Source organism: Charadrius vociferus, unplaced genomic scaffold (genome assembly GCF_000708025.1).
Source record: "Charadrius vociferus isolate BGI_N301 unplaced genomic scaffold, ASM70802v2 scaffold159, whole genome shotgun sequence".
Classification (NCBI taxonomy): domain Eukaryota; kingdom Metazoa; phylum Chordata; class Aves; order Charadriiformes; family Charadriidae; genus Charadrius; species Charadrius vociferus.
Genome location: NW_009649940.1, coordinates 2,677,264 through 2,700,909, shown reverse-complemented (window position 1 = coordinate 2,700,909; position 23,646 = coordinate 2,677,264). Strand labels below are relative to the sequence as shown.

Sequence of the window (23,646 nt, the reverse complement as noted above, 5' to 3'; positions counted from 1 at the left end):
AAAGAGTTCTAGTTCAAATCTGTAAAGTAAAGGTGTGGCGATAGTAACTTCAAAAAAAAAAAAAGTTTCCAAAGGCAGTAAGTAGTGAGGAGGCCAGATGGTGGCTGGGGACCTGGGGCAGCCTTTGCTAGAGCCAGAGGTGAGGCTGAGAGGGGCGCTCAGTGGAAATCTGAGAAGCAGCAAGCTGCAAGGGGCTGTGGACTACTCTGGAGCTTCCCAGGCCCTTGGTGGTTGGGAGCTGTTCCCAGACATCTTCCTTTCTGCCTGCTTGCAGTGTGTGCCTGGTAGTCCTCAGCCACGGGAAGTGCTCGGCAGTCTGTAGGACTGGGCTGTTCGGCTTCCTTGGGCTTAGGTGGGTTTTTACTGTTGTCTTATGGTTATTATTGCTAATGGCTTTTACAGTGTGACTGGTACTGTCAGACTGGGTTGTTGGGTTGAGAGAAGTTGACTGGTAAATTTCAGGTTTTTAAATTAAGTTTCACAGGCTCCTTTGGTTATAAGCTGTGACCCAAAAGTAGCTATTAATTCCTTACCTTCATGATAAGATCTGTAGAACACATAAGCATCTAAAGAATTCCTTAAATGCAATTATAATGAAAACAATTGTGGTTGCTTGCAGTTTATAAACTAATTTGCAAAGAACAAAATAACTAGAATTCCACTGCAAGTTCTGGTGCTTCATACAATAATGCCACAATAAATACCACATCCATATTCTGCTACTTCAATTTTTGTGGGTGTTTTAAAGTACCACAGAAATATTGTATGACATTTTCTCTTAAAGCTGATCTCTTTTTTTTTTTTTTCTGTTTTTACTTAGAGCATGTATATCTTTAGGATCCAAGACCCGTGCCATTGGGAATGCAGCAAAGAGCCAGGTAAATGGATCAGAAACTCTTGTATTATTTATCTGACTTGTCTCCTGTTGAACTGTGGGAAGTAATTAATAAAATTGGTATTTTTCTGTTTTAAAGTAAATTTTCTAGGATAAGTGTACATTCCACAGTTACAGTTACTGCTTTAACAGGATATTCCCTGTATTAAAATGGAAACAGTGTTTCTGCATTGTTTTGTCATTAAGAGTAAAAAATGGGAAGAAACATAAAACCTTGTTCTTTCCCACTAAAGGATTATTTTTTCTTGTTTACTCATGAGAGCAAGAATAGAGTTCATAATTAAATCTCCATTGGGGGTGCAGAGGAATACTGTGCTTACGCTTTAGAAAAATTGAAACTGAAGTTGAACCATGGAAGTTTGGTATAGATAATGGTGGTGGTTACTTATAATGTGAAATGAACACTTCTATCTCAATTTGGAACTTTGAACAGAAGCAAAATTTCTCTAATCCTCTGTAAATTCACTTGCAACCTTGGACAACCTCCCTTTGGAAGGAAAGCGCATAAAAAATTGAAATAGCCAGTGTGAATCTACAGATTCAAAATAGATCATGTTTTGTCCTCTTTCTTTGCATCCATGCATCATGTTAGCATGCTGAGGACTTCTTTCCCCTTAGTGTAGACTGTGGGTAACTGGAAATTTGCCTGGTGGGTGTAAAGGTAATAGAGCCCACCAGTAGTACCATGAGCAGTCAGTATATGCATAGGCTGTATCGCTTTCATTCTGAGAAACTTTACACGTTTTATCTGAGCTCAACCCCGGAACTTTGTTGGTGAGGTGTTCTGTCAGTACTCTTCCCAGCTATCGAGTTTGCTATTTTGACTAGTAAACTAGACTAGTTTATTTTGGAGAAGATTACCCTGGAGTAATTTCTTTTGATAGCTTAAATATTGTGCTTGTTAGGATTTGGTTGTTCCGGTTCTGTCTTTACTTAAAAGTCTGTCCTTAAAGTAATTAGATTGAAATACTGACGAGAGAATAAGTATAGGGAGGCTTTATGTGCAGCTGGGATCTGAACTAAAGGAGAACTTTACAGGAAGTGAAATGCCTTAATTTGTTGGAGCTTCATTTAAAGGTAATGTATGTAATAACTTAATTTGTGCCTGCAGACAGCCATTACAACAATATGTAATATGATCTCAAATAGTGCATACTGTATCAGAAGGCTCACCTAAAATAAAAGGTACGGTGAAAATTGATGGTAGCAAGCTAATGGATATTAAAGAGGGAAGTAAATTTGAATTTTTTTTAAATGAGACCACAGATAAAAAAAACAGACGCTTCTTTCTCTCCCCCAACCCTTTGCTTCCCAGTAAATGTGTGGGGCTTGACGTGGGTCTTCAACATGTGCATTAAGCCCAACATAACATGAGTTCCTTTCTGGATGGTCTTTTATAGTCTGCACGTCCCGGGTAATTAAAAGTAAAATATCTTTTCCACAGATTGTCACGAATGTAAAAAATACATTACATGGCTTCAAAAAGCTTCATGGAAGAGCATTTGAAGATCCTCACATACAAGCTGAAAGGGCCAAACTTCCCTATGAACTGCAGAAGATGCCGAATGGCTCCGTAGGAGTAAAGGTGAGATAGAGCTCTGTGCAGAATATCTTTAGTGGTAGAGATGAGCACTTGGGACCTTTGTCCCTTAACTTCCTACTTGAATTGACTTGTGTTTTCCTGAGGAAAACTCTAAATGTGTTCTTACTCATTTTGAAAAGAAATGTCATGTGATAACCAGTACATTGACACCTTTTATTTTTTACAGAGCCTGCCTTAACATAGTTGTGCTATGTTTCTCATTTCTCTTCGTAATTCACTAGCTTCTTTAAATGTTCAGGAAGATCTAGAGTACTTGCTCTGTATTTCGTACTCATGTCTTCTAGTAATATAACGTAAAAAAGATACTGCATTGTCTCCCATACAGGTGTGCTGTAAAATGTTAATAGCTGTCACCCCAAAAAAGGTTTTGTTTCATTCACCTTCAATAAAATTGAGTGTAATAAATCTGCTGTTACCAAGAGATGAAGATCATTTTATTCCCTGCAGTAACATCTGCTCAAGTACCATACTTTCCCTGAGATGTCCGTTGAGGTGTCTCACAATTGTATTAGCTTTTTCTAGTCACATTAGTAGCTTTTCACCTTACCTTACTAGATTTGCCTTCAAATACGTATAATTACAGTGTATGACTATTAGTCTCATTTGAATTTAGATCTTGCAGACATGCAGAGACCAAATTTCAGGAAAACAATATGAGGCTCTGAAGATTTAATCCAAACAAGTTATTTCTAATTTGATTCCAGACTAAATTGGTGGAAGCTGCTCTTCTCAAAGTTCAGGCTTCAGTCTCTGAATGTGTCTGTCTCTTAGCATTTTAGTTTGGATCAGGAGTGCGCTTCTGAAGCAACTCTCCCAATCGTCCTCACTTAGTCCACTTGAATTGCTTTCTGGCAGGGCTTTATACCACACACAGTGAGTTTCTTTTCTTCTGTATACCTGCTCCTATCATACTAATTGCCAGTGTAATATAGCTGCTGTTCATCCTTCTGGCTTTCCCTGCAGAGGAGTGTTTGGGATTGCTGGAGAGGTGGCAGCCTGTCAGGAATTCAGGACATAGAACCTCATGTGAAGGCTGAAGACTCAGCTGTGTTTTCTGAGCAGGGCAGGGCTGTTAGAATTGCCTCGTTTGCCCCTTCCCCGCCTCATGTGCTTGAGTGACCCTTGCAGAAGCAAATATTCCTTGTGTTTGCTCCAAAACTCTTGGGTTTAGCTCATGTTAGGACAAGTGTGATTCTGTGTTGATTATGTATTTTTTGGTGGTTTGCTTTTTTTTTTTTTAAACTCCAAACAACCCTTTGAGATAATGCAGGTGTTACAATTTTTAACTAAACTGAACTGTTACGATTTGTTGTAGGCAGCACAAATCCATAGCATCAGTTGATATGGAGAGTTATTTGTGTCTTGCATGTGGTGTTAGACTTGGGTCTCATTGCTCAAAATTACAAAAAAACGTCCAAGTCACACACCTTAAAGAAAAGTTGAGATGATCTATTACAGAATTGCAATTCTCTATTTCAGGTGAGATACCTAGATGAAGAGAGACTGTTTGCAATTGAACAGATTACAGGAATGTTATTGGCCAAACTTAAAGAGACTTCAGAAAGTGCTTTGAAGAAACCAGTGGCAGACTGTGTGATTTCAGTAAGTTGTAATATATTTATTGGAATTCTTTCTGTAGCTAACTTCATGTAAGCTAGTACTATTTATGCTATGGTGCCAATGGTAAGAAATCGCATTCCCCCAGAAATGGGCCTTTACTACAGACTTTTCCGACTGAGAATGCTTTTGTAATCATGTGTAAGAAGATAAGAAATTTGTTAAATCAAGAGTGTGTTTTCAGGAAGAACATACTACTTAAGCTGATCCAGACTGGCTAACTCCAGGTGCTGCGTGGAATAATCCTGATTGCTTTAGTTCCTGTTAGGAATGGTAACTGTTCTATGTGTAAGCATATCTTCCTCAGTCCCAAAGAACCTTCCCAGATTGATTTTAAATTTCTTCATTTTTACATAGTTGAACACTGTATAGTTAAGAGTTGCCTGAACTTTATGGCTCTGAGGGTCATGCTGGCAATTTGAGAATGCCAGTATTTGTTTGAAAAGGTCTTTTTATTTGTCTGGTTTACTTGTGTTGGGTTTTTTAGTGTCCTCACCCACAGCAGGGGAGTAGGGAGGAGCTTGAAGACGAAAGGTTTTGGTCCTGATACAAAGTCCTAAATGTCTCCTTTTCACATTGTCTTTGTTTACTGCTTCGCTTCTGCTCTTGCGCTGGTGAGAAGTCTGGGCATGAAGTGTTGGGGTTATCCCCTCTCTGTCAGACAGAGGCATGGGAACTGGAAAGCTGTATACTTCAGCTGTTAGAAATCTGCTTTGATCTTCTTTTCCTTCCTTATGTTATACTAAGACACTTAACAGAGAATACCTCCCACACAAACAAGGATCCTTGGTAATACACCACAAAGGTAGCTAACGAAATACGCTATGAATGCAGTTCTATGTCTTAAGCTTGACTGAAGCTGAAGATATGCCAGCTGATTGCAGCCGGTTTCTAAATGGGCTGTGATTGTGCATCTGCTGGTTTTGGTGGAACCGAGTATTGTAGCGTGCACTGTAAGCTGGCACTGTGGTAGAGGTGATAACTGAAAAATGGATACAGATTCAGTTGTAACACAAAGTTTAGTTGAATACCAAGCTTAGTTCCAGCACCACTGTAGTGCTTCTGCAGTAACTTATTTTTGGGTGATGTATGAATGTTTATTGTGCTGACTGCGTGCAGCACAAATATTTTCAGAAACTGGTAATGATTCTCATATCAAAGCCTCATCTGAAGAATCTGAGAAAACATTTTCAGGGTTTTTTTGATGCTTAAATCTACTTTGTTTAAAACAACTCTGGATGTCCCTTCATTTTTATCATATTTTGAAATTTTAATTAAAATATGCACTAAAACAAATTACCTAGCTGTTTTATTCAGACTGCCTTATTAATCTGAGGTTAGTTTATAAGTTTCTTGTGGTATTAAAATTCGTAGGGTTGCTTAATGGGTAAGTCTGACTTCTTTAAATTAAAAAGTCCATACTTCATAATATCCTATGTAATTATTTTTTGGAAACAGGTACCCAGTTTCTTCACTGATGCTGAGAGAAGGTCTGTAATGGCAGCTGCACAGATTGCAGGATTAAATTGTCTGAGGCTGATGAATGAAACTACAGCAGGTAAAGGGCAGCAACGCCTTTTTTTATTTTTTTTTTACACCCATTCAGGCTATTGAATCTGTCAGGGCAGTGACACACTCCTGTTACACAATTAGGAACTTGCGGGAAAAATCTATCTAAGCTAGTACTGCCCAATCCAGCTTGGGAACTGGAAGCACAGCAACTCTTTTGGTGGGGTGGTGTTCAGCACTTAAGAGACATAATGAGAGTTTGGCTTTGCTAACTTGAATACGGTACCACTTGAAAATAGCTATTCTGCTTCTGGAATAAAGCTGGTATCTGTGCTTACCTCTCTGCTGTACCGTGGAGCTACAGCAGCTGTATTGGGAAGACCTGAGCTAGCTACAGAGTCTCTTAATGATCCAGCTGGGGTGTGCACCTGACCTAAATTCTCAATTGTTGTATGAAATAATAGTATAGTACAGTATTATCAGATGTAACCTGCATCTGTCTGAAAGATTACAGTAAATACATTCTTTAGGATAGGTGTGTAGTGGAGTATTCTAACTTTGTTTCCAGCTTACTGGGAGATGGGTGTGCTGGAGTAAAAATAAATCTCATGGAAGTATTAGAGAAATACTTTTTTATCATAAGCTTGATTTACTTGAAGTTAAATACATTGAAGGGAAATTTTAAAATGCGTAATCCGAAGTTTTTAACTACTTGATATGTGTGCTTTAAAAGCTACTTCTACACCAACTGCATTTTATGGAGCTTTTTCTGAAAGCAGACTTGCTCATCATATTTAGAAACAACTTGAACTGTGTAACTTCCCAAATTAAGTCAAGTGTAAGTCTGTGGGATGACATTTTAAACTTGTGCCAATGCTGCAACTGACAGGATTGCCACAACTGTTGTTTCTAGAATTTGTTTACAGCCCTCCTCTGGTTTTGGTGAATTCTAGGGTATAGAAATACATTACACTTCATGGGAACTAAAGTTGGAGCAGTTTAAACCAGTAATTTATTTTTTTTCTTATTTAAATTCTATTTGCTTGTAGAAAGTCTCAGTCAGCTGAGTGCCGGTATTGAAATCTTAGATTCATATAAACTAGTCTTCTAAAACTTTTTTTACGTCTTAAGCATGCTGGAATTTTGCAAAGCTGAGCTAAAAGATACTGAAAGTAAGGCATTTCAAAGGAGAGGTGTCAAAAGTTACGTTCTATTTGAGCAGAGTAATGGAGGTGTTCAGAAAGAGTAAATAGTGTCTCTTGGTAGTGCTTTTAATGTGTGCTTTACAGTTGTATACAGCTTTCCCTTAACTTCTGTGGGTTGGTGTTTTTCAGTTGCACTAGCCTATGGAATATACAAGCAAGATCTGCCAGCCTTGGAAGAGAAGCCAAGAAATGTGGTCTTTGTAGATATGGGGCATTCTGCATATCAGGTTTCAATCTGCGCTTTTAACAAGGGAAAACTGAAGGTAATCTTTTAAGTCATACACTAAAATCGGGTATTCCTGAAGTATTTAATTGAGCAATACTCAGAATAACTGTTCTGTGGAAATATGGTGTTTTTTTTTTTAAACTAATAAATGTCTATAGCAAATATTTTTGAAATGCTGAATACAAAAACTATTGGCTATTTCAGCAAATCAATTTTTATAAAATGCAGAAATGAAGTATCCCAAAGTGTGTTTTCAAAAGTGCTTGATAATCATTCCACCCGGTTTTTATGCCATGTTATATCGCCAAAATATTTGCATATTCTGGCAGTCTCATAAGCATTGTAGTTGTGCAGCTTGACTTATGGATGAGAAATTGTTGAATTCCCTGAATTGCACTATGATGACTTCCCCCTCCCCCCCCAGCTACTTAAGATGATTCAAAATTAAATTCAAGAGGATGTGAAGTGAATCCAAACAGTCTTCACTTCCTGGTTTGGAGATTTTTGTCTGTGAGCTATGGACAAAACGTAGCAGAATTTTTTTGTAAACTTGTCTTTGGTAGCAAATTGTAGTCGTCTGAAGTCATATGGAAAATGACAACAAGTTCTTCTGTTTTGAGTAAATGACACAGAACTAGCAATAGCCTGACAAATAGCTTTCCTAGTCTGCCTTTTCTTTAGTGAGCTAGTAAACTGAGTAAGGGCTGCAGCGCGGTAGAAAATAGCATGGTAGATGTGATAGTATTTTATTTGGGGAGGGCAGAAACTAAATAATTGAGGAGTGGTCTTTTTAAGTTGTTCTGTCTGGCAACTGCATAGAAGATGGTGAGCAAACCACAAAGAATTTTCCCCATATCAAACCTGGTTTTAAAGGTGTTAACTTAGAAAACTTGTGTCTGTATGAAAGCTATCCCTATATCTAAACAAAAACATTGTCTGGTAACTTTTAATCTTTGCCCCTCACTTCTGTGCAGGTCTTGGCTACTACCTTTGACCCTTTCATAGGTGGTAGGAATTTTGATGAGGCTTTGGTAGACTACTTCTCTGAAGAATTTAAGACAAAATACAAACTGAATGTAAAAGAGAATCCCCGAGCGTTGCTACGATTGTATCAGGAATGTGAAAAACTAAAGAAGCTTATGAGTGCAAATGCTTCTGACCTTCCACTCAATATCGAGTGCTTCATGAATGACCTTGATGTCTCCAGTAAGATGAACAGGTACTGGGCTTTATTCTCGCTGAAGTGCAGTGAAGTGTACTCTCTAAGTTGTCTCATAATCTGAAACGCTTTCCCTGTTCCTGCAGAGCTCAGTTTGAGCAAATGTGTGCTGCCCTTCTGTCCAGAGTGGAACCTCCTCTAAAAGCAGCCATGGATCAAGCCAGTAAGTAGGAGTTAATTTAGGTACTACTTTTGGTTCAAGAAAGTAACTAGTAATCCAGTTATCCTAAATCGCTAATGATTATCTTTTTAATATATTTTTGTATTTATTAGAATTGCAAAGCTAAGTACTGAAAAGTTAAATGTAAGTTCCATTCATATGCTTGTCATGTATGCATGATCCCATTCCTGCCTCATTTAGTGCACATGCCACTCTGCAACCTTGGTTTAGTGACCCTCATTCACCCTATGTAATGGAAGAGGTTGGCACTCTGAAAGATTATTTTGTTTAAAAACACAAAACAACCAAACCAAAACCATGATGGAAAAAACTATTATTCTTTACTGAAACTGTCTGGCCAGCCTGTTCCATATGTGATACATACGTGTCCTCACTGACCTGAGAATTTGGCAGTATATTTATATAAGAAATTATCTGAAGCATGTGCTAATAACTTTTTTCTTTTTTTTTTTTTTGCCTAACATAGTATAAAGGAGAGAATTAGACTTTCACAGGAAAAGGTTTTACCCCTAATTCTAGCATCTTCAACTAAAAGAAAGGGAAGAATTGTGCTTATCTTGTGACTTGGCTAGCTAGCTGGTACGGGGAGTAAGAACCCGAATAACTGCTGAGCAGAGCTGTTCAAGGATTGACAGTTGTTTGAGATCACTTTATACACATATATTTGAATTTAGAATTCAAAAGTTACCCTGCAAGCACGGTCTAATATTTATTACAAAGTTTTAGTTGAGGTTCTCTGTTTTCTTTGTTGGCAACCAAAATTAAATATATTTGGGTTTTATTTTTTATTTTTCTGTTTGTTTTTTTTTGGGGGGGGGGATATTGTCCAGTAGCTCAGGGCTGCCAAAGAAAACCCGGTTGCACACACAGTTGAGTTTGTGCACACCAGAAAGGGGATGCACATGGACAATGCATTTTAAGGAACAGCTGTCCTCATTGGTGTTTGGCTTCTGCCTTTTCAAGGATTATGCAACTAGAAAACTTTGTATCCTGCAGGAAGGACGGAGTTTGAATAGGACAAATCATGACAAATCTAGTTTTAAAGACCTGGTCAGTTGTTGAACATATTGAGTGCTTGTCACAGTGTCTAGATAATAAGAGAACTCTTTATCTTTTTTGGTTGTTGAAAGACAGGTTTTTGATATCTTGATGATAACTTAAGGCCATGTACTCTCTTTTCTAGAACTTCAGCGTGAAGATATCTACAGTATAGAAATAGTAGGTGGGGCTACTAGAATTCCAGCAGTGAAGGAACAGATCTCTAACTTTTTCTGTAAAGAGATAAGCACCACGCTAAATGCTGATGAAGCTGTTGCAAGAGGCTGTGCCTTGCAGGTATAGTTACTGAAATTAAACTTCAGTATTGCTGCTTTAATATTGTGTACTAACGAAATACAACTAACCAAAAGCAAAAAGTTCTATAGCAGAACTATAGCTGTTCTTTCAGCAGCTGGTGATGGTGACTGTGTCAGAAATGACTGTATTACATTTGGTACTTTGCTGCTGTGTCATGTTAGAAGGATGGTTTTGTTAGAGACCTCTCAAATTTGATGACCCAAATTGCACCGTTCCACTTCTTTGTAGTCATTTGGGTATCTGGGTATCTTCACTGACAATCACTGGGGAAGTAGCATCTGTTATTATTACTTTAATTTAGTTAAGTCTTACAGTTCAATTAACTTTCTACTAAGCATAGGAAGTTTCTGTTAAAAAAAATCTCTGATAAGCAGGACCTCCACGTGACCTATGTGAATTGTAGCCTTTTTGCACTTAAGTATTAATTATTGTGCTTGCTATTTATTTTACTACAGGGATGTAATAAAATTTTGGTCTTTGTTTTCTAGTGTGCAATTCTTTCCCCAGCTTTCAAAGTGCGTGAATTTTCCATCACAGATGTTGTCCCTTATTCTGTAACATTAAGATGGAAATCATCTTACGAAGAAGGAACAGGGTAAGTTGTATGGTGCCTACAAAAAAGTGTGTGTTTGTATAAAGAAAAATGTTGAGCGATGGGAGTTCTGCAAGTTCTAATTTTCTTGTTTTGCGCTATACATCTTGATTTCTGATTACTGCTTAATATTTGGAAATACCTTTAATTAAAAAATGTTAGTGTGAATTTGCTTAATTTTTGAGAAGTGTGACATAGAATGCATAGTCCAGCTTTGAGACTTGCAGGCCTTCACCCTGCAACTCTTGTCCTAAACTGAGTTAAACTAGATTATTTAGCTGCTTGGTCAGCACAGTTGCTGATCATTAACATACATTGGTTTTGATTATCCGTTGTGTTATGCTCAGTGGTTTAACCTTACTTAATATTTTACTGCTGTAGGGAGTGTGAAGTCTTCAGTAAGAACCATGCTGCTCCATTCTCAAAAGTAATTACTTTTCACAAGAAAGAGCCTTTTGACCTGGAAGCTTACTATACCCATCCGCATGAAGTGCCTTATCCTGATTCCAGAATAGGTAAGGACATGTGAATAAAACGCCCATGCCCAACCTCTGTTAATCATGGGAAGAGTGGTTCTCCTTTTTTGAGATATGTTACTTGCATATTTCCTAGGTTATAGAAAAGCCTAGGTTCAGAAAGGCTGAGCACAGTCATCTTGGTTTAAATGCAGTGATCAAACAGTATTGACATCTGCTTTTGGCAGTTCCCAAAAAAAAAAAAAAACAAAAAAAAACCAAAAAAAAACCCCAAAAACTTTCTTCATTTTATCAGTCTTCACTGTTTCTGAATACTTCAAAAAAAGTAGGTACAAAGACTTTAGTGTTCTATTGTCTGGTTCTTTCAACCTCTATAAAATGGATAAGGATCTGATGTGGCTGCCAGCCTGGATTTTTCAAAGAAATTGTATCAAAGGACCTGTGAGCACTAGACAGTTATCCATCATGTCTCTTTCTGTTAATCGGAGAACACACAAGATAGGCATTTCCTGAACTAAACCATCTGTAGTAGAGTCTAAAGTATTAGATGGTATGAATAAGTTTCCTCATAGCTAATATCACCTTATTTTCAGTTAGTAGACTCCTCAGGGTCTTTTAATTAACAATTTATTTCCTAATTTATGAGTCTGATATAAACTTGGTGCTGCCTGTTTAGCTGTCTATGCAAGAAGTCTGTCGTGTTTAGGAAAGAACATTCTCCTTTGCACATGCACAGTCTGCATCATTTTCACTCAAATTTTGAGGAAGTTGCAAAATAAAGCATCAACCTCACTGCTTCCAGAATCCTTGATAAGCACTGTTCATTCTCCAAAATGTCTAGTGCATCCACGTTAGCAAATTCAAATAGAATCTTTTATTTCTGTTAACACTTTATTTTTCAGTGCAAAGTTTGAGTTACATGAATGAAAGAAACCATTTGAGATGAATAATTTCTCTAGTGTGATGGTTAGAGAAGGCAACAGAGAAGTGGAACACCTAATCAAGTGTAATTTTGACTTTTTTATGAAATACAGATAAAGCAAAACCATCTTATTATCAGTTAACTGATTACAATTGGGGAACCAGGTTTTAGTTTATCTACCTGCGGCTTACATTGTAAAATTGACAGCTAAGTAGGAAGCTTCCAAATAGTTTACTTAAGTTACATGAAGTTGCTATTTAAATAAACACCCTTCCAGGAATGTATTTTATATCTTTTTTTTTTAACTCTTCCACTATTTTTTGGAACAACAATTAAAATCATCTTTGTTTTTTCAAGGGCGTTTCACTATTCAAAATGTTGGTCCCCAACATGATGGTGACAATTCCAAAGTGAAGGTTAAAGTGCGTGTCAATATTCATGGCCTTTTCAGCGTGGCTAACGCTTCTATAATAGAGAAGACGAACGTAGAGGGAGATCAGAATGACACACCCATGGACACTGAATCATCAAGTAAGAACCAAGGCAGAGATGATGAGCTGGTATGTAAACTTGTAAATATCTACACTCCTTGTAATTTTGGCAGAGCCAGTAATTAAGAGATTAAATCATAGTGTATAGCTTTTGACAATTACTGCTTCCCCACCCTTAAATTATTTCTTTAGTTATGTAACACATTTCTTCGTGTCTGTCATGGTGACATGTGGCACTAAAAGCAAAAAAGAATGTAAAACCAGATTCTAAAGAAAACTTTGAACATTTTAGTTGCTCTTTACTATCTCTCTACTAGTCTTAGTGTTATCTAGTGTTGCTATCAAATGGCAACATATTTAATGAGATCTGTTGGCAAATGAATTGTAAAGGTGTTTTTTTCCCCCAAGTACTACACCTTCATTAATTCAAAAATACATGGTATTTCTTTATACGTGAGAAACTTGTTCTTCATAAACATTCTTTTACTAAGGGCATTTTTTTATGTACTTCAGCGTTGGCAGTTGTTACAAACTGGCTTGTAAGCCCCTAGGGGAAAATGCCTGGAAATAAATGTGCAACAGCTTTGTCATTAATACTGAGAAATTAACAAAATGATGTTCTCTCATTCTAGTGGAAGGAGGATCAGCTTTCTTGATGGTGCACTGCGTACTGGAAGTAGATCACCAAGAGCAGTGCGGTGCAGCTATTGCATTTGACACTGAGGAGTGGGTGCCAGGGAGCACTTTGCAGCTGGGAATGGCACAGCAGTGGTGGCCTCGGCAGCCTTTCTTTTTTGCTTGTGCCCTTCTATAGCTTGAGACTTTGGTTATGTCACAGCTCACAGGGAAGAGAGATGATAGCGTAGAAAAAAAGAGGGTAACTCCTGTCTTTCTGAGGTTGCAAAGTGCTCAGCAGTGAGCAGTCTCACAGGCTGTCGGGTGTACTGAGGGAGGGTTTCTGTGGGGAGCAAGGTTGGACAGAAAGCAAACGCTGGGCAGCTTTATTTAGAGGAAGGGCTCAACGCATTTCCTGTCATTATCTTCTAAAATTTGTCCTTAGCAGCTTTTCCCCACTTCAGTTGAATATACTGCAGGAATTGGAGCAAGTGGTTAAACAGTTAGCATTACGTAATTGAAATAAGCAACTCCTTAAGTATTATACGGCTCTCCAGGAGTTGGGGCATATTTAAAATGCCAAACACGATGCAGTTCCTTGTGGGCAAGTGCTCTGCACCTGATGTTTGTATACAGGTGAAAAGGGGTTGAAAGTGACAGAGCTGGCATTTAGTGTAATAGGCATGCTGCATGTGGAGGTCACTATGATGAGTACAGTGCGTTCAGTACCAGAGTAACCGCTTCCCTCCTCAGGCTTTCAATTTGTAGTACTTGCACTCATCTAACACATCTTCTGTTTTACAATGGTGCTTGTCAGCAATTACCTCTCATTATTGAGGATGATACCCTCGACTCTGAGGAGGAGGTTTGTGGTGTATATATGTATTATTTTCCCCCTCTAGCTTTTCTGTGTAGGCAAAACAGTTCCTTCCAGTTGTTGCCTTTTCTGTGTGAACAGTAAGAACAGTAAATAAGGATATTTTTTTTCTACTCTTAAGTGACAAAACTTAAATTTAGTAAAAGTAGCCTTCTTGTTTTCAACGTTTTATCATTAAAAACTGCTGAATCAATTAACATGGCTGAACTGCAAGATGTGCTAGAGTTTGAAATCCTTAAATAACTTTTTCTTGTATTTCATAGAACGCTAACAGTCAATTATTTTACGTATGTAGTTTGTGAATCCAGGAATCTTAATTCCTTGTAATGGAAGTAATCGTAGACCTTTCTGACCTTAGCTTTTTATTTATCGTTATTTATTGATGCTCTGGATGTCCAAATATTGGAGTCATCCTGAAAACTTAAGACGTATCGTTTACTATGTTATTAAGACTTGTTTGCAATGATAACAGGGAATTTTATCACTTAAACTAAATCAAGTGATAAGTGCTAGTATTTAGTGTTGTCTTTAAGATCTTTAAATTTAGAATAAGGCATAGGTGAATTACAGATATATTTAAGTGAAACTTTCTTAATTTGGGCTGGCAGGGAGGGAAGACAGTTGGTCATGTGCTGCAAGAGGCTACTACAGAAACTAATTTTTATGGTCCTATGAGACAGATGCAGGTAACAATTATGATGACTAAATTACTTCTTTGGATTACAAACTTTGAAGTTTAGGTGAAAAATTATATGAGGTCAAAGTTCTGGCTGTTCCATAGAGAACCTGTTGTTATTGCCTGTGTTGGTGGTGTGTTTCTAAAATGTTCTTCACATACATTTTATATGTATTTATTTCTAATTTAAAATAAAGGGAGTATTGATATGGCTTAGTGTAATTCTTTAACAGGGGACAGACGGCGACGTAATTTCAAGAGGGACAGGCAGAATAGAAAGAGAAGGATACAAGTACTATATCACAATGCCTGTTTAAACATGGTGAATCAAAATTTCTGAAGACTGATTCTTAAGTCCTTGTAATTTGCTGTAATTGATGTCAGTCTTATCATACAGCAAACCTTTGCATTCAGTTATGTAACTCTTTTCTAGGATAAAATGCAGGTTGATCAAGATGAAGGTATTCAGAAAAGTCAAGCTGAACAACAGAACCAAGCAGATGAGGAAGCTGAAAATGCAGGAACCGAAACAAAAGTTCGTATTCAGTATTGATAAGGAAATGTAATGTTGCTTCCCTTGGACTTTTTTTTGCCCAGTATTCTCAGTCATTAATTTTACTAGTTGCAAACATGGGACTGTACTTAGAGGAGTGCAGCTATATTGAAATGGTTAAGTTAGGAATCTTACCTGAGCACTTTCATTTTCCACATAGTATTTGACTAAGACTTTGAAGTAAGTGTCTGTTAACGTAGTTTTATAGTGAAGGTAGAATCTAGTGGGAAACATAGGAAATATGATGAAGAATATGTGGTGCCTTTAGGTTTTGAACAGGTTTCCTCAACAGCTCTTATACTATGTTTAAAGAAATTAAATTCCACCAGTTTGGTTCAAAACTAAGGCAGTGGTGAATCTGAATAGCAGAGGAATAATTAGGTGCTTCGTTTACACATGATTAATTTTTAGCTGTCATATTAGTTTCAATTGTCTCTTTTTTTGAGCATAAATGTAATAGGATTTCCATTCTTGAAAGTTTCTCAATAGTGTAAATCTTTTTATAGGCTGCTTCTGGAGACAAGCAAGATCATCCAGCCCAGCCAAAGGCTAAAGCAAAAGTTAAGAGTATTGACCTACCTATTCAGGCAAGCCTCTACAGACAACTGGGACAAGATCTTATCAATTGCTATATAGAAAATGAGGTAAGCAGCATGAACAAATGATGACTCTAATGTCACTGTAAATAATTACCCAAAAGTATTTGTAACCATAAACTTCTTATCTAATTTAGAATTCCTTGGGGGATTGCCCTTAATTTTAAGGGGGTTTGTTTTGGTTGGGGTTTTTTTGAGAAATTAATTGGTTTCACTAGACTGAAGTACCCAGAAGTCTGAGCCTGTCGTTACCCAAAGTATCAATTCTGTTCTTAGGCAGGAAATGGCTAGGATTGCCAGTAGAAGCTGCACAGTATGTTACAGGAGTGCTAGTTGTTATTGTCTGACCTGATACTGGTCAGGAGTAGCATTTGCATGGGGTTTTGGTGCTTTGTGGAAGCTGTGTCCTTAGTTATATCACATTTTTGCCCTTCAAATCCTCCATCAGCAGGGAAGTATTACAACATGTAGAGGATCCCTTCTGAACTTTCTGGTTGTCATGTCTGTGAAGACTCCACCAGCATATGCTCCTCTCTTGAACGATGGTCAGTCTTAAGAATAAAGTATGAAATAATTTTTGTAGGGCAGAATGATTCCTAGTGATTTCCAAACCAGAGTCAAGACTTGTTTCTAGTTCTAGTCCTGTCTGTGGTGGTCAGATCATAATTGATACCTGATCCGTTTATGTTGAAGCACTTGCCAAACAGCTTCCAAATATGAATTCATTTTTCCCTCATTCCAGTTCTGCCTGCAATGAAGATGACTTAATACAGGTGAAGATTTTAATCAGTAATTGTGAATTAGCAGGCTTCTGCTAAGTTCTGTGGTGCAGTTTCAAAAGAGTAATCATTAAGCTTGACACTTGAAATGCTTTTAATTTTAAACATACTTTTCTTCACCGTAGGGGAAGATGATGATGCAAGACAAGCTTGAAAAGGAAAGAAATGATGCTAAGAATGCTGTTGAAGAATATGTGTATGACTTCAGAGACAAACTGTGTGGAGTCTTTGAGAAATTCATCACTGAAGAAGTAAGCCTCGCCTATGTGTTTCAACTGTTGGAAAAAATTCCTCTGTATTTATAAGTTTTCAGTGCAGGTTATGTGGAGGTTGCAGGGGTCTCTTGGACTTGTTTTGGAACGTGAAATGGATTAACTTCACAGAAGTGTAGTTTGAATTTCAATTACACCTGACATTTGATATGCAAACATGCAGAGTTCTTTATTGTCTGAGAAGTTCCTCAGTGGCAGGGAAAGATTCGGGATGGAGATGGAAAACAAGTCCTGTGGTGGGTGTAGGAGAGCAGGACACATCACCGTGAGCTTCTAAATGGTGTGAGTGGGTAGGAGTAAAATGAAAATGAGCAGGAAGTGTCTGTAGCTCTGTGTTATTGTCTAAGTTCATTAACTTAAAGTGATTCTTTGTCCGCTTAAAAGTCCAAGTAAAAGTGATGAAGAAAGCTACACACTGGGTTTCTGCAAAAGCAGTATTGAAAGAAAACTTGTCCTGCAGTCATTTCTCTGTAACAGTCATCTAAATAAAAGCAGCTGGTACACAAGCAACCCAGCATCAGTTTTAAGGTCCGCTCTCTGGATTACCTGTTCATCAAGTCAGCAGTGCAGTACAGGTGCCTTTCCAGTATAAACTGAAGGGTGTGAGGCTGTCTTTCCCATACCAATTTCAACACACAATCTCTTAAGTTATGGGGATAGGCAAGAACTTTATTTCTACATAATTAAAGATAAAATCTTTGTTTATAACCGGTAGAGTCCAACTAAGACAATTGTAACTTAACTATATATATATAGATGTCCAAATTTGTCTGTTGTTCTTCCATCCTACTATTAGAGAAGCAGAACTTCCCATGTAAAGATAATATGCAAGAATGTTGAGATGCACGTGCTTTCTTACAAAATCAATCCTGAAGCTATGTAACTCCCATAAACCTACCTGCAAATCAGATTAGTAGGGCTGTCCTGCCTCTCTTATCATTCTGTAAAATCTTGGCTTTGAAGTCTGTTAATTACCATTTTCCTTCACTATCACTTTGAATATTTTAAACTGATAAAACAGTCTATTTTGAGTAGGGAGGTTTCTTTGTGCTATGGGGAGAAGTCTCATTTGTCGCGTTCCCTTCTGAACTAGAGTATCCCTAACTTGCTTTGTAGGATTCCAATAAGCTGACCTTGATGTTGGAGGACACAGAAAACTGGCTTTATGAAGATGGGGAGGACCAACCAAAACAAGTATACATGGATAAGCTTCAGGAATTAAGAGTAAGGTTTTAAGTGACTTTCTAGAAAAATTGTGTGTGTGTGTTTGGCAGTGGGGGCATTTATATAAATATATATGGCTAAGTAAGCAAAGCGTTTTTAGTGAGGGATGTGTGTGTGCATACCCATATGTGAGTGTTGTAAATCCATTAACTTAAATACAGACATTCAGGTTATATCTGGACATAGTTTGGTTATGAAATTAACATAATACTTAGAACTAGAAATTGTTTTAATGTCAGTTGTTCTCCTAATTTTAAAACAGTCAAAATGAAGCAGATTCTGACTAGTGACAATAAAATTAATTGCTGTGTGAATTTTCTGTCAGTCTTGTTACAATCTGAAAGAGGCTTTTGAGTAGTATGACTGCTCTCCGGGTATTCAGAAATATATTCCAGAATAGATATTCTGGTTTTCCTATTTTCGGTGGTCTTCTATAGCTCTATCATAAAACTGAATTTTTGGTGTAATTTTTAATGATGAAGGCCAAAGAGTGCTTTAACAGTAGCTTCCACTGTAGTATTTGATTAGTAATGACAAAAAAAATAACCCTTAAATACTTCAGATCTCATGGGAAAATGTAAATTCTGATGAATGACTAGCTACTCTGTTTGTAACAAATTTAAGTGTGTCTCTAGCTCTTGGGCTTCAACTCTTTTCTCTGAAGTCAGATTTCCTTGGGGAGGGGGTGTATAGCTGATGGAAACAGAAGTGTAGTTCCTGGCAACCATAGTCTTGCCTGGATACCAGTATCGAAGAGAATGAAAAAACAGAATGGATAAAACTAGAAGTTTTCAGATAAACTACACAAAAATTAAACCATCCACATAAATCCTGTCTTGTTTCTCGTACCAATGTGTTGTTCCAAATGCTCTTTTTGCTGAAAATAACTGTGAAATACTAAGCCTAATAAGGACAGGCACTACTCCTGTGTTTAAAACTTCTGGGCTTTTTGTTGTTGTTGTTGTTGTTGTTGTTGCACTAAGGCAAAACACAAAGATTAAGCTTTTGAATGGGTGAGAAAAGGAGTTAAAGGCAGCTTTCTTTCCAGTGCCACTTTTTAGTCTTAAACCAGACTAAAGGAAACTTGTATTTTGTCAAGATCTTTGCGCTTGTGTTTCCAGAAATTTGGACAGCCTATTCAGGAAAGATACATGGAACACGAAGAGAGACCGAAAGTTTTAAATGAACTGGGAAAGAAGATTCAGCTCCTTATGAAAGCAGTAGAAGCATACAAAACCAAGGTAGAAGCAAGTTATTTAGGGAACTAACTATTCCTTTATCCTACAGGATTACCTGTTAAGCTGCTTTAAAATTACTGTTGTGCTTCTGCTCCTGAGAACTTCTAAGACTATCTATTAGTGGGGTTAGTTAATCAAACTACAGTAAATCTCAGGTGCTTTTTTTTTTCTTGCAACTTCATTACTAACCTGTGCTTAAGATGAGAATTTCAAATGTCTAAAAAGAATGTCCTGTCTGTCTTGTTCTACATCATTCTTCATACTAAATGCTTGTTAAAAACTCTATTGGGTTGTAGCAACATTTATACTATTTTGTTATGTGTCTATGAAAGTTTTAATTGGGTGAGAAGCATAAATTAATTGAGGATATAAATATCTCTCTCCTTAGGATGAAAAATATGATCACCTAGATCCTGCTGAGATGGAAAAAGTTGAAAAATACGTTAGTGAGGCTATGAATTGGTTGAACAGCAAAATGAATGCCCAGAACAAACTAAGTCTAACTCAGGATCCAGTTGTCAAAGTGGCAGAAATACTGACAAAATCTAAGGTAAAAAAAAAAAAAAATCGTTGTACGTGTTGCATTCTAGTAAGTTTTTCTTTAACAAGACAAAGATCCATAGAGGGAGCAGCACTTCATTGATGTTCATTTCTGGCTTTTGATTTACAGCAGGACCTCTGAATAACCCTTTTTAAAATATCCCAAGTTACAGCCATTTGCTAGAAAATGGCTTTTAACAGCTCTTTAGTTAGTGAAAGATTTTATTTTAAGTTTATAGACTTTATAGAATTGAGAAGTCCAGTCCTTGAAAATTAAATTCCAGGTTGTTATGAACCTGAAGCAAATTTGAGACATTCTAGTTTAATGCAATTACTGTGCCACCAAATGAACTTGCTCTCTCGCTTCTGTTACAACTAGGAATTGGATAGCTTCTGTAATCCCATTATATACAAGCCTAAACCGAAGATAGAACCTCCCAACGATGGGCAGTCAAAAGCTAATGGCGAACACAATGGACCAGTGAATGGACAGAGCGGTACTGAAACAAAACCTGAACCAGCGAAGGACAATTCTCAACAGACCAAACCACCTGGAGAAATGGAAGTGGACTAAATCTTGCATTTCTTTTACTTAATTAAAATAGTGCAAGTAACCACAGGGTCCATTCTTTTTGTCTGGTACACACCTCAGATGTTCAGTTATTCTTAGCCAATCTTCTGTCATTTGTTGCTGAGTAGTTTTGAAAGTGTTTTATATTAAGTACATCTCTGATGTTCATTTCCACTGATGCTGCTTATGTGGAGCTTTAGCCAAATGTAGATTGTATAAGTCAGTTTAAGCTTTCCCAATATATTTTATATCAAACATACAGAATTGATATATAAATGGCAACAATCTACCTTATTTAAAGCTTTTATTGTGGATAAACCTCAGCTCCTTTATTCAGGAAAGGATACTGTATTGCACTACTGATGCTCAAGTGTAGATCTAATTGCATCTTTATTTTGGAAAAATATTGGAATTGAAGTGGCAAAACTTGTCACTTGAAGCACTGACCTTTTCTAGTTATTGTATTGTTATAATTTAAATATTAAAATAGAGGTTAGCTGGCATACTAGTCCATCTTGTTGATGTACCATGAGAATTGTACGGTCTTTTTCATATAAACTAAATAATACAAGCTTAAACATTTTTTTAGATTCCCATACCACTAACAATCTTAGTTACAAAATGGTAGCATAATGGCTCTGCCATGTGCTGAAATTAAATGAATGGTCTCAGTGCACATCGCTGTACATAACGTACTGTGCTTATGATAGGATGATGCTAATGATAATAGTATGAAGGGGTAGAACATAGAGGACTGTTGGATAGCCTTCCCTTGAAAATGTCTTATTGCACACGTTACTATTTCCATTTCTTTTGTTTTGAATGAAATCTACGTCTTGATCACATCTTATACTGAGGAGGAGAAACAACAGAAATTGTGCTGTGCAAGCTCGATATTAGTGCCCTGATGTTCAGGTTGTTTAAATGCTGTTTGTTGCAAACTTGAAAGAAATACTGAGAGCTTATTTAAGCCTTGGTACTCGGCACATAAATCTTTTGGTCAAGGATCGAAACAAAAGAGCTTACAAACTGGATATTATTACCCCAAAGATGGAATCTACTTGATGAACTTGCATAGCTTACCAACTGTCTTTGGTTATTTACTTGATCTAATGAAAGTATCTATAATGTATTACGCTTGAGTCACTATTTTCTATGATGCGTCTTAGACATTGTCAAGGTCCAGTGTATGTTCATATATTCTGAATCCTTCTGTCAGTCACGGAGGTGCTGCAGCACTTGCAAGAGCAAGTCACTTTTCTGTTGACTTTAAACAACTCTTCTATTACCAGAATAAGAATGGGCTACTGTATGAAAAGTGGGTTTATAGTCAAGTCAGCGTAAGAGTTATGAGTTTCAGTGTAACGCTTTGGTGACTTGAACTCCATTGCAGAAATGCATGTAGGTGTTCAGGTGCTCATAAGGCACTCCTGCAGCAGTTCTCCTGTACAAGCTTGTAAACAAGGGTCACTGCTCTTATTTCTGGCTTTGGCAGCCTTTTTATCTCCAGCTGTGCTCTTCATGTTCCACCACGGCTCATGCTACAACAAGAGTAGTCCATGACCCAAGCTAGAGTTGGTAGAACTGAACTACAGTCTGAAAATACCTTCACAGAAGACAGAAGCATCACTTATAGCTGTATGCAAACTAGTGCAAGTGCTGAATTGTATCTTCACGACTGACATCAGGTGACTGAGATGCGCGTACTTTGCTCTACTGTTCCTCCTCTACATAATCAATTGTGGATGGTCTGGCACCTTGAGTTTACATATTTAAAGCCCTTGAACAAAACCTGAGTGACCTTGAAGAGAGCTGCAGCTACACTGCAACCTCAGTCTTCAATTTTGCCGCTGTAGTCACACATCTTTGGCACTGAGGGGGTGACTGTACTTCTGTGTCAGCTGTCCTATGTTTAAGTCAATGTGTGTCTGAGCTAGCTTTGGTCCCGTAGGCTTTAACATCATGAATATCTTAATGGCTTTACCACAGCAGTGTAATTAGTAGCATTCTTAAATACTGGCTTTCTAAAACCCACCTACACATTAATTTGTCTAGTAGACTTCCTGATACCTGGCAGAAGAGCTCAAACAGTGAAAATCTCCAGTGTAAGCTCTCCAGTAGCTAAAAGGTCAGGTGTAAGAACAGAAAGTCTTCTGCTCGTGGTCATCAGATGCTTAGCATTACATTACAAATGTCTGAGGCAATTTTTACGCATAAAGGCTGTAATAATTCTCCAGCAAGCTTAAAAGCACATATGGTTAAGACCATTGTAGTAAGGTTTTCTTACTAGAATAGGGTTGGGTTTTTTTGCTGTGCATCTGCTCTGTCTCGAGATCCCTGGTGAAGAAGAATGCTACCCACAGACTGCTGATAGCAACTAGTTGTTGATGTACATGTTAAGAATCCCATTTGGAAGGGCAAAATTCTTCTTTCCACAGGGAGCTTCACATTAACACTGAGCATATGACTTGTTAATATGTAATCTGTTCTCTGTTACAAAGAGGAAATTTTACCAGGATGCAGATTTAAGGTTCTCAAGTACTTACATAAGCAATGCTTAACTTGAAGATGAGGTTTTGTGCGTTGGACTCAACAAGTGAGTTACCCTGTGGCTACCCTGGCAGCACCAGAATGAGTATAGTTTTGTTAGGGAACCAAGAGTAGTATGCTACTCTGCATCTTGTGTATTTTAAAAGCAGGTATTTGTTGCTACTGTCTTACTTGAGACTTTCTATTGAGAGAAAGATACATTTCTAATGTTTGAAAATGTTCCAGCCATCCCACAAGAAGAAAAAACAGGAAGCAACACTATCTTTGTAAAGGCAGTAGAGTTTTGTTTTAAAAATAAAAAAGTTTTGTTAATCAGAGTCTACAACTTCATGCAAAAGCTTAGTTACAAAGCAGCATACTTTGTTTTATTTTACTAGTAACATCTTCTTTCCATTAAAGAGGGCTGATTCTCTCCTGTCTTGAACATCAATGGTCTTGCTCAAGAAATGGCTTTAAAATGAATTTGTTTTAGTAGACTAAGTTGCTACCAGCTGTTTTACAATTGATCCATGGCTTGCTTTCCACATCTCTTAATACAGTAGTTTAAACTTCAGGATTTTCTTTGAACTTCATTCAGATGTAACATAAACAGTTTTTTAACAATTCCTTAAAGTTAAACTTTTATACTCTTCTTTCTTTGAACTGAGAAAGATGTTACATGATAAAATAACCCAATACAGCTGCCTGCCTTGTTTGGGGTGAATTTGAATGTATGTCTGAATTTCAATGAAGAATCCTCTCCCTTGTTTGCTTCTGGCAGTGTCCTTCTTTCACCGTTTAAACACTGCCTTTGGGGCATGCTTGCAAAACTTAGAGTAGGCGGCTGGATCCCGTTTGGGTGAAGCACCTAACCTGCTTCACCA

At 37.4% G+C, this 23,646-nt stretch overlaps 1 protein-coding gene across 3 annotated transcripts; it reads left to right on the top strand.

Moving 5' to 3' along the window:
* The first annotated feature begins 826 nt into the window (after positions 1–826).
* HSPA4L (heat shock 70kDa protein 4-like) lies at positions 827–21,306 on the top strand. Of its 3 annotated transcripts, XM_009891427.1 has the most exons (19): positions 828–878; positions 2,340–2,480; positions 3,978–4,100; positions 5,574–5,673; positions 6,959–7,092; positions 8,030–8,274; positions 8,361–8,437; positions 9,639–9,790; positions 10,300–10,406; positions 10,785–10,918; positions 12,159–12,361; positions 13,725–13,772; positions 14,894–14,995; positions 15,520–15,657; positions 16,514–16,639; positions 17,777–17,884; positions 19,006–19,125; positions 19,511–19,672; positions 20,042–21,306. In XM_009891427.1, the coding sequence occupies exons 2-19, from the start codon at positions 2,454–2,456 to the stop codon at positions 20,234–20,236; spliced, it is 2,301 nt and encodes a 766-aa protein (XP_009889729.1). In that variant the 5' UTR covers positions 828–878; positions 2,340–2,453; the 3' UTR covers positions 20,237–21,306. The 3 variants fall into 3 exon arrangements, with proteins under 3 accessions (XP_009889728.1, XP_009889729.1, XP_009889730.1); XM_009891426.1 differs by lacking the exon at positions 13,725–13,772 and having other exon boundaries at positions 827–878; XM_009891428.1 differs by lacking the exons at positions 13,725–13,772; positions 14,894–14,995.
* The last annotated feature ends 2,340 nt before the right edge of the window (positions 21,307–23,646 follow it).